Consider the following 11908-nt stretch of genomic DNA (forward strand, 5'->3'; position numbering starts at 1 on the left):
ATTCCATCACTTACCTTTGCATGATTTCCTTTTTTTCTATTTCTTAAACTCTCAATGCTTCACCCCCCCCCAACCCACCCCCGCCGCCCCCCCGCGCCCCAAAAAAAACAAAAAAAAGTGGTGCGTTTTTTTTCTCTTTGTTGGCGGAGGAGTCTAGTGTTCCTCTTTACTATCTCCAAGAACTCGGCTTCCTCCTTATATCACACTTGTGCTTCTCAGATCCTTTTCCTATTGTTTTATCTCATTTGACCATATAACCATGTCATAGAAACTACTTTACATGTAAGCTTTGTACAGTATTTTACTTACCACAAACTCTTTGAGTAACAGCCAATCACACTAAGATTTATGTATCAGCCCTCTCCAAACTTCCCTTCTTATTAAGACTTGAAAAACTTTTAACTCTGTAAGTAGACAACTTTAAGTTATTAGGGGAGACTCGTGGAGAACATGCATTAAAAAATTTATAATTTTTAGGACCATGTACAGCAGAACAGTGGCACAGTGAAGAACAATATGGTAATTGCTAATTTGAGAGAGGAGATGATCCTTAATAGAGCTGATGTGTAAAAAGGTTTCATGTGGCTGGTCCGAAAAATATGGGATAAAAATCCTCATCGTTGTTGTTACATACCATTCATGCTACAGTAGGCAATTTAATGTTGAAGCCCTTCAACATTCTCATGTTAACAAAATATTTGTTACATCAGCCATTCTTGTCAATCATTTTGAACCATGAGTGGTGAGATGGCGTAGGCTTGATTGCTATGTGAAAATCCTAGCTGGAAGCTTGAGTTAGGATCTTATATTAGTGTAACTGATAGGTAGCGTTTGGATTGCTATTTTACCTAAAAGGACCCAAACATATTAGTCAACTATAGTCTATAAGAGAGAATTTTATTTGTCTTGTACATTTGCTTAAACCATCTCAGAGATGGGTGAATAAGTGCTTAAGTTTATTAGAAGTTTGAGTCGGTGATTAAGGCTATAAATGGTATATGTGCTTATAACCTTTTAAGTAGAAATATAGTGATGGCACTGAAGAATGTTCCAAGCAGATAACACGGGTGCTGAAAGATGAAAATGGTTGTGAGGCGGATGTGTTTTAAAACAATTAAGAGATATTAAGATGATTTCATCAAACTAAATGGAGAAGTTTTGCTGGTTGAGATCAAAGCTATCAAATAATATATATTTTATGATCATGAACACTGATATCTTGGGGAGAATACTTCCTTTTTCGTTCCTGTTCGAGTTGTCATAATAGAAGGGAGATATGGCCTAATGACAATAGGAATGAAAGTGAGAAATCGTGAACTACGATTATGATCTATGCTCTGTTGGCATTTCTATTGTGAACTCGTCTGCATATCAGTACATACGGGAAATGACACTGCTTGCCATGCCATTTAGTATGTACTGTGTCAGGATATGCTGCTTGTCAATGTCTCCTGATGTGCTGTGTTCATGCTGCTGCTGCACTTACTCCTGGTTTAGTTGATACTAGCAGTAAATGTGGTTCTAAATAACAATGAATCATGAATGGGATCTTCTTCTTAAAAATTTTAGACTTAGATATCTTTTTTTCCTATTTCTGCGAAGTTGCAATTAGATGAGTTCAAAGCCATAACATGTATATTGTGCTTGGAGAACTATGAACTGTATGTATTCTGGGCAATCTGGTTCATATCCTAAGAGATTTTAAGGTTGGGCTATAAATTATAAAATGTTTCACCTGTGCTTCCAGTCTGCTTTTGGTATTTTAGACGACAGTTTTTACGTGATGCTCAGAAGTCTCAACATTTTAATCGAGGCTACTAATACCTTTAATTTTCAGATAAATATTTCATTTGATCTAAGTTTTCCCTTTTTAATGCAGATAGAAGGTGGCCTATTGCAGAAAGAATATGTTGCTAAGGTTGTTGGGTTATTTCCTGAGGGAGAGGTATTTGAATATCTCTCCAGATTAGGATAGCTTTCACTATCAATATTTTTCATTAAAATTTGCACAGTATTCATTGATCATCAAAAACTTTGAGCACTGAACCTCTCTTTAGCACATAATATCTATTAGATATTCTCCATTATGTAAGACCTTTATATTAAAAGAGCTGTGTAGCCTGAATATTTATCAGTTAAAAATTATTTATTAGGTGATTTAAAGATTCTTTCTGTTCAGTTACCGTAGGCTGTGCCATTGAAGGTGTATCGGTCCTTCATGGATAATCATCTTTTATTCCCTGACCTAACTGTTTCTCTGTGGAGTTCTTATTTAGCTGTAGAAGTTACAATATGGTCAGAATGCCAGATTTCAAGATTAAGAAATTAAGAAGGATAACAATAGTTAGAGTGATATTGATATAGCTGCCTCAACTAGCCCCAATTTTTCCATTCATTGTGGATATAGATGACTTGTTGTGTTTCTTTTGAATAATAGGTTATAGAGTAGTAGGTTTTGCATATTATTTTTGTAAAGTTTGCAACCATTTACTTGGAGGACGTGAATTGGTTGGTGCATAGTCTGATTATCTTTAGTTTGTACACTATAATTGCTTTGTGCCCTTACCTACATGATTATGTTTGTGGATTTGTAGCCCCTGTTAATCTTTCACTTCTCTGTAAATAGTTACTGGAGTTTCCACCCTTGTTTTACCTGAATGAAACAAAGATTAGAGATTGAAAAAATCGCACTGTAACTTTTCTGTGCATATCATCAGTAACTATACTGAGACGTCTTTTTTAATGGTTTCAGCAAGTTGTCAATGCAAATGTAAATTTCAATGCAAGAGAAGGAAGGAGCTCAGTAGAGGTATGGTTGTTTTCTTTGTTTATGAAATTCCGCTAGTGTTGTGCTTTACTTTATTGCTTGCATTGGCTCTCCCAAGCCAGGATAAAAGAGCAGGGTTGCGTTAGGTAGTCGACGGCTAGCGTAAAACATAGTCGGATCACATGAAAATGAATCCTATAAAATATCATATGGGGGCGTCCCTGTCGCTACGCTTTTCATTGATGCTACTCTAATGCAATGTTAAGTAAATAAGGGTGGCTTGCTAGTGTACTCCCCAGAAGCGACGCGTTACATCGATGACATCCCGGTGTAATGACAAGTAAGCAATGGTGTTCTAAGAATGTACAATCTTCTAATAGGTTGCCAAGTAGTATTAGGCATAGACTAGAATAGTAAAAGATGGGAAATAGTAAGAGATTTTTATTAGAGAATAGAATTAGATTAGCTACTTACAGTTTATGTACACTTAACGAGAAAGACAATGAAATTAGTAGATATCATCCTTAGAAGAAAGATAAGTATAATTTATTTGTAAGAAACTAAATGGATAGGTAAAAAATTTAAGAAATTGAAAAGACTGGATATAAACTTTGGTATGTGGGAAAATTGAAGAATAGAAATGGAGTAGGAGTCCTTGTAGATAACATAATAAAAGATAGTGTTGTAGATGTAAAAAGAATTGGAGATAGAATAATACTAATACAAATGGTATTAGGAGTAGAGGTTATTAATATTATTAGTGCTTATGCATCTCAAGTTGCATTGCCCGAGAGCAGTAAAAGGGAATTTTGGGATATCTTAGATGAATTGGTACAAGGAATTCCATTAAGAGAGATTGTTTATAGGAGGAGATCTTAATTGGATGTTTGTAAGGATAATACCGGATATGAGAGGATAAATGGAGGTTTTGGGTATAGAGATAAGAACGAAATGGTAGAATCAATTTTAAAGTTTGTAACATCGTATGATTTGATAATAGTAAATACACAATTTAGAAAAAGGGATGAACACTTAATAACATTTAAAAGTAGATTTAATAGTAGTCAAATAGATTTTTTTTTATTAGAAGGGTCGATAGGTTAACATGTAAAGATCATAAAATTATATCAGGAGAGAGTTTAATTACACAATATAGGTTGATGGTATTAGACATGTCTATCAAGAAGTGTAGTAGGAAAACTAACATAAATAAGAGACTAAGAACTAAATAGTGAAACTTAAAATAAGAGAATTTAATACATTTTAAAATAAGATAATGAAGGAAGATATATGGAATATGAATAACGAGACTAATACTATGTGGAATAACATGTCTTCTTGTATTAAGAAGGTGCCTAAAGACATATTAGGAGAATCTAAATGTTGTAGATTAGATGGTAAAGAGAGTTGATGGTGGAATGAGGATGTGCAAAAGGTGATTAGAGAGAAAAATATTATATAAAGGGTGACAAAAGTATAGGAACAAGGAAAACTTAGAGAAATATAAGCTGGCAAGGAAGAAAGCAAAAAGCGATTAGTGAGACTAAATACAAGGCTTATGAAATTTTTTATAAAAAGTTAGAATCTAAGGAGGAAAAAACATATATATATACAAGCTTGCTAAGATTACAGAAAGGAAGAGTAAGGATTCGGATAATATTAGGTGTATTTAAAACGAAAATCAAAGAGTTCTAGTAACTGACAGGGAAATAAAAGAGAGGTGGAGGAGTTACTTTCATAAATTGTTTAATGATAACCAAACAAATGAGCAACATAGAGACTTTGACCATATAGTGAACGATAAAAGCACTATAGATATTATTGAAAAATTAGAATTAGTGAGGTTAAAGATGCTTTAAAGGAAATAAAAAATGGTAGAGCCATAGGATCGGACGGTATCCCTATTAAAATTTAGAAATGTTTTAGAGATATCGGCATAGGATGGTTAACTAAATTATTTAATAAGATTATCGAGACAAAGTTGAAGCCCGATAAGTGGAGGATTAATAATTTGATACCGACATATACAAGAATAAATGAGATATACAAATTTGTCCAAATTATCATGGTATAAAACTCACGAGTCATACTATAAAACTTTGGGAACTTTGGGAGAGGGTAATTAAGACAAAAACTAAGAACAGAGACAAGTAAATCTGAAAATTAATTTGGTTTTATGCTGTGAGATGGTTGAGAGTGAGATATAAAGAGAAGAGAAAAGATCTACATATGGTTTTCATAGATTTACAAAAAACTTATAATAGAGTACTTAGAGAGGTAATATGGTTGATTTTAAAAAAGAAACATGTATCTAGTATATATTAATAAGATTAAAGGAATGTATGATAGAGTAAGAACTAATGAAAAAGAGACTAAGCTGTTATCTATTACCAGGCTTACACTAAGGGTCAGCCTTAAGTTCTTATCTTTTTGCATTAATTATTGACCAACTTACTAAGCATATTCAGGATAAAATTCCATGGTGTATGCTATTTGTGGATGATATAGTGTTAGTTGACAAAACTAGAAGATGTATAATTTCTAAAGTAGAAATGTGAAGACTAACTTTTGAATCTAAAGCTCTTAGAATTAGTAGGGGTACGTTTTTAATAAAAACTAAGAAAAGATCCTATAGTGCATATTGATGATTAAGAAATATCTAAAGTAATAATTTTCGCTATTTAGGATCAATCATTTTGCATGATGGTAAGATTGATGATAATGCTATCTATTGAATCAAATCAGGATGGTTAAAATGGAGGAGTGCTTTGGGAGTCTTATGTGACTGTAAAATACTAATGGAACTAAAGGGAAATTCTATAGGATGGTTACAAGACCAACAATGCTTTATGAGTCAAAGTGTTGGGGAATTAAAAAATAATATGTGTAAAAAATAAGTGTAGCAAAAATGTGAATGTTGCGATGTTCTTGTTGGTATACACTAAAAGATGGGATAAGAAATGAGTGCACTGGTTAGGACAAGTGATAGTATTATAATTAATGGGGCTAGGAGACCTAGATGTAGACCTAAAAGAACTTGGTTAGAAGCAATTAAGAAGAATCTGATTATGATTAATTTAACGGAGGAGATGTCCCATATTAAAATGGAATGGAAGAATAAGATTCATGTAGCCAACCCCAAACAATTGAGATAAAGGTTTTGACGTTATTGTAAATTCTTGCATGTATAAAGTCTACCATCACCCAGCAGAAGACTGTCATCACACCTTGCCCCAAGTTCTTTACGTTTCTGGTTTTGGGTATCCATCATCCATATTCGAGGCAGATGAACTCAACACTTTGTATCTATGTACGTGCTTTTTATTTATTTTTTTTTATTTTGGCTTCAAAGTTTCAGCCACGTAAGTGGCGCCTTTTCCTTCCCATGCCTTGATTTATTTTAACATCTTGACTTCCTTTTTTTTTCCTTCATTATTCGCGCACCTGGGAACTAAAATCTGTTACCGTGCATTAAGTTATATTTCAATATATAAATATGATATGCTAAATTAATCAGAAGATTTGAAGGCTTACTGTGTCCGTGGGAAATTTTAGCACATCCTTTCTTTCTTGTAGATTGATGAGGAATTTTCAAGACAGCCCTTAAAGGGTAAGGTGGCATGCACCAAGTTTATGAGGATTAGCACAAATGGAAAACATAGTATCGTCTTATGTAAACCTGTAACTGGGCGAACTCATCAGGTGGTAAATCTGTTTCCTGAACTCTTTGCAATTGAAGAACTTCAAACCTGTTTCTCGATTTTATATTGATTCTGATTTCAAGATTACATTATACTGAATTTTTCTTCTAGCTTTTAAAGTTTTGCATAAATCTTCGTCTTTCGAAATATTTTTTCCATCATGGATTAATATATTAGAATTATAAATCTCGGAACTGGGATGTCAGCAGAGAAACATCTCAACATAAAAAATCCCTTCAAGCATTTAATCAACTAGCTTTGTGTTACTAGTACTCAGCACGCATTTTGTGCCTGACACAGTAATTAATTGTGTGAAAAACTTCTTTGAGACAACTTAATAAATGACGATAAACTCAAATTAGTATGATGCCAATTGGGAAAAGAGGAATTAATTAAGTTAATCTAATTTTCAACGCATAATTATATCACGAATTGATGATTTAGTTTTTCTTATATTAATTATCCGGTGCACGGGATTCATGTATGAAAATTGTTAAACATTAATAATTGGTGCTAATTTAAATAGTGTAAAAAAATATTGCATAAAGTTTTTCTGGTATAGTTCTTTTGGTTGAGTTTGAAACTCTGATGATTAACTTTTTAGGTTTACAATCTGAATATATACTTAATCTTGAAAATAAAGTATTAAGTATCTCAAGTGAAACAACAAATATAAAAAAACAAGTGTTCTTGATGTATGGATGCATAGCTCAAGTCAAGAGGATTTTACAGAGAAGAAGTGGCGCTCGGTGTCGTGTGGTCAGCATCTAGGGAGGGTCAGGTCTGGATTCAGGTTGTGCGTTTGTGGCAAGGGCTTTGTAGGTTAAGGTTATAGAGGGGTGAATATTGTGATCTCCCTTTCGCTTTCTTCATTTCTTGAAATCGTGACTCACAAAGGGTAGAACAAAAAATATTGACAAAAAGGATGCCTTATTATTATTATTATTATTATTATTATTATTATTATTATTATTAACAGATATTGTTATTGACCCTCGTAGAAGAAATATTTCATTTCATATGACCTTAAGAAGAACTAGAAATTTCGTTTATCTTCTAAAGTTCATCATTAAAGCCATGTTAATGAAACTGTGCTAGGAGGTCAGGGACTACATAAAAGTGAAATGTTTCTTCTCCCTTGCTTATCTTCTAAAATTCATGGGTTAATATCTCTACAGATACAGGCATGGTGGAAGGGGTTATTATTAAGGAGTTCTTTCCATAATCAAACAAAATTCTGTTTTCCTCTATACATTTAAATAAAAAAAGGAATCTTATTGAAAATTATACTGTCTTGCTTGGGATAGTTAAATTTGATCTCTGGCATCTCTTTGGGACTTTCATATCCAAGATTACCTCTTACCTATGAAGGTTCAAAAAGCAATCTTATTGTGCCTATTTCTGTTCTCATATTCGACCTTTCAAAAGGCTTAATATTTTCTTTCATCTACAAATTGTGCAGATACGTGTCCATCTACAATATACAGGTCATCCAATAGGCAATGACATCCTCTATCTCTCCAAGGATGTTGTACGTCGTTCTACATTTGGATCTGGTGCGGATAGAGCTGCCTCGATATACATGGATATGCCACCTCAAACACCTGGTTCAGCTGCCAATAGTGATGAATTCAGCATTGATCCTATGTGCACCAACTGTCCTGGTTTGGCTCCTGTAGGGTAATGTTCTCATTTCCTCGGCTACAAAATTGCTTGTCTTTTCTCATATCATTCTAATTTAATATAGTATAAATCACATTATTTCAATCCTCAAGTTACTTCGTCATGTACTATATGGCCAGTTTGTTTATTTGCAAATATACAGAAAAAATTGGTGAATATGTTCCCATTTCTTGAATTGGGAAGTTTCAGCTTCAGCTCCTCCCTCACCACCTCGTAACAAACTGAGATACCTTCTTTTTTCTGATGGGATCCTTTTTTGTTCTTCTATCAGCTGCTTCCAAACAAAATTATGCACACAAAATTTCCTCAGCATGAGCCATGCATATACTTTTTCCCATTCAGCTTGATGTCCTTTTGGCTGATGAACCTCAGCTCCATTACGTGGCCAATACATGCAAGCAACAAACAATTTTCACATATTTAAGTTGGTTTCTTACATTTTATTTGCAATTAAGACGACTTATAACTAAAATTTTTCTTTTATGTAGTCTCTGGGTTTTCCACATTTTAATGGTCGGTTTAATTTGTCAATGATTTGGAAGTTGTAGTATCCTATCTTTGTATATTACCACCTAAGTGCAGCCTACACAAACTGATCATTTTGTAAATCCTCCTATGCTTTTGGCCAGTCTGAATTGTTTATCCGATGTAAGAGATTTGAGAATCCATCTTGGAGCACCAAATAGCTAATCCTTTTGAAGTTTGGCCCTCCAATTGTTTGGTTTGACATGAACATTTAATATTCTGAATAGTTTACTATGTTTTTTTCTGAAATCTCCTTCTTTTGTCAGCAAAGGCAGCACTAAAAAAAAATGGAAACAGTCTTTTGAAGGCGAAAGAAACAGTACCTTTTTTCTTGTAGCCAATTTTTTTTCCATGGCGTCCCTTACGGGTAAATGAAAAATGTGGACCCCACATCAAGAATTCTCTCAAAACGAAAACTGGAGAGAATAGGTAAAGAGGGATTAGAGGCAGGAGATAGAGAGAGGTGATGAGATTGAGGCAGGCGAGAGAGAGAGAGACCAGAGATGCTGAAAACCCTAGCCGCCCCCCCCCCCCCCCCCCCGCGCCCACCCCTCTCTTTCTGTTGGCCGTATGCACGCGAGGAAACTATCGCGTCTTTTTCTCTGACGTCGGGCTTCTGGGATCGGAAAACACCCCTCCAAATCCTACCTGGCACTTGCTTTCTCTCCCTCCTTCCTTTTTTATTTTGGCAAGCCAAACGACAGATTGTGGGGGAAATAGGGAATTTTGCTTGTCCTTTTTTTTTGGCCACTTCCTTCACTATTTGGACCAACAAATCAGGCCCTTAATGGAAAATTTGCTTAGGAAAGTGGTTAAATTTCACTCTTCTTGCAGATTTTGGTAAGCAAGAGAATGTGGGCCCTGTATCTAACTTTTCGCTCAACCCAACAAAAAACCCAAAAATTGAATTTTTGGTTTGGGATTTTGGAAGAGATACTGAATTTGTCAGAACTTCAAAACTAATATTCGGAGTCAATCAATTAGGGATGAAGCGGACGAGTTGATTATGTTGTTTTGTCACTCAAGAGTGATTACTGATATTGATTATATTTTATTTTTGTTTCTCGTTCCTTTTTTATCCTTACCACTGATTTTACCCCGACTCTAAAGTTACAATGCTTCTGCAACAGTTATGATGGAGATGAAGAAGGCTTGTGGCTGCATTGTGTCCGGTACACTGGACCAGATTGGAGCTATGAGTGCCCATATCCTGAGTGGGCTTTCCCTTGACTGATTATAGCTCGAATTATCTCAGCCTCTGATCTTGAGATACTCGGCCTTATTTCTACACTGTAGACTTTGTATTGTTGTCGAAATAATGGTTCCACCCCGATAATGGTTCAACTGTAAAAGCCCCATAAATTAAGAAAAGTATCCTAGGGTCACAATCCATAATGATGCATCAAAGATAACTCTCCCCGTAGATCAGTGGATTTGGAGGCCAGTGCGGTGATCCAATGATGGGCATTTTTTTTTCCAACAGATATCTAGCATCGTATCTTAACTGGCGCGTGTGGTTGGACAATGAACACTTTTCGCTTGTGGAACAAAATGCTATTTCCATAAGCGCGTTGAACACAAATTATCGAGTTGTATTATATGGCTTAGTGTCCATTTTTGTTCTTATTACAACGATGTGTCGATACAGATCTTGCAGACTGTTGCTATACGATGCCGTTTGTTGTTGATGCGGCAGCTTGATTCATTTTCAACTCTAGTCATATCGACCTTAGCTTTATGTACTTTTTTGGCAAATATCCTTATGTCACCGTGCTGTGGATTTTCCTTATATTGCTGTAGGGAAGTATACCTCAGTTAAACAAAGGACCTGGAGGAGGGGGCATGTACATCTTTTTTTTTCCCCCTTCTTCTTCGCCCTTTTGTTTGCCTGTTAGGTTGTTAACTTCTCTTTTTGTCATGTCATGCTTCTCCTCTAAGAGACCTCATGAGTATGAAACCTTGCATGGGTTTGCCTTCTCTTTTCACAGCTCATCATATGAACCACTGGCATCTCTAAAAGGTTAAGTGAAGTCATGGAGCTACAGAATGGAGATGGACCCTTTTGGTATGATTTATAATCATCATATTTGGCTACGTCCTTTACAGTATAAAGTTACGGACAAGGCAAAAAGATTATGACCCACAAATGTGTTCTTATGTTCCAAAGAGAAGGGACTTTATCATCGGAGGCAACATGATTTTAGTCGAAGAAACAAGCTTCTGTTGGCTAACATGACACAAGGATTATTGTCTGTCTGGTATCTCTCATCAAGCTTCTTAATAGAGGATGAGATCCCTGCATTACGCAATTCCATCATCATCGTTTTCGTCGTTCCATGATGATCACGGCATGAAAGGTGCAAGCCTTTCTGTTGAAGCAATCTTTTAACCGTATGGTCCGCGTATGACAAGAAAGCTTCATAAAAGAAAATTCATATGGTCTGGTTCGCAAATTCTTCAAAAATGGGCTAGGATTGGTCATGGTCCTCGTTTGAAGTAAACTAATTCTTTCTTGATCCGCACTTAGATGATGATAATAATAATAATAACGATAAAAGAAGCCAGTTTTAGGCTCTTGTTGTGGTCTAAGAAAAAATAGTCCAGAACTGACTAGTTTTTACTAATAAAAAACAAATTCAAAACTGAGTCAAGTTGGGAGACTAGTGTTAAGGATTTGTCAAACACAACTGTAGTTTGAGAAAAACTAACAACCATCCGTGAAATGGGACGAAGGTTAAGCTGAGGACTTTCCATCAAAATCAAGTTAGGGGTTTTTTTGAATTAGTAAAGTTAAGAGAGAGAGTAATGATATTGTGAGATTGTGAACCCAAATCTTATTATGAGCTAGACTAATTGACTTATCAAATTCATGATCAACACCATACAACTTGTTCAACACATCATCAAATATATATGGTAAAATTTTCATATAACTTAGAGTCTTCTAGAATATAAATCAAACTAGTTAGATGTGTTAACTTTTCAGGCAGCTAGAATAGTCGTCTGTTCTACACATAGCTAAAACAATATGGTTAAAAATTTTAAAATGATATAATTTTTTTCTACATATAGATCATGATGAGTGTAAATCACGATGGAAGGCGTCAATCATCATTTCGAGTAGCTTTTTGGGCTAGCTCACAATAAGATTTGAACTCACCATCTCATTTTATCATTTTCATATATATATATATATATATATATATATAGATATATATATATAGATAGAGAA

At 34.8% G+C, this 11908-nt stretch overlaps 1 protein-coding gene across 2 annotated transcripts in view; it reads left to right on the forward strand.

Moving 5' to 3' along the window:
* Positions 1–10414, forward strand: part of LOC109830631 (RNA pseudouridine synthase 7) — a 37959-nt gene extending 27545 nt beyond the window's left edge. Inside the window, exons 8-12 of one of the 2 annotated variants that reach the window (XM_020397947.1) lie at positions 1880–1945; positions 2753–2809; positions 6344–6469; positions 7931–8148; positions 9807–10414. In XM_020397947.1, coding sequence (XP_020253536.1) covers positions 1880–1945; positions 2753–2809; positions 6344–6469; positions 7931–8148; positions 9807–9906 — 567 coding nt within the window. In that variant the 3' untranslated portion in view covers positions 9907–10414. The remainder of the gene's footprint in view (positions 1–1879; positions 1946–2752; positions 2810–6343; positions 6470–7930; positions 8149–9806) is intronic. The other variant, XM_020397948.1, reaches the window with a different exon arrangement.

Source organism: Asparagus officinalis, chromosome 2 (assembly GCF_001876935.1).
Source record: "Asparagus officinalis chromosome 2, Aspof.V1, whole genome shotgun sequence".
Lineage (NCBI taxonomy): Eukaryota > Viridiplantae > Streptophyta > Magnoliopsida > Asparagales > Asparagaceae > Asparagus > Asparagus officinalis.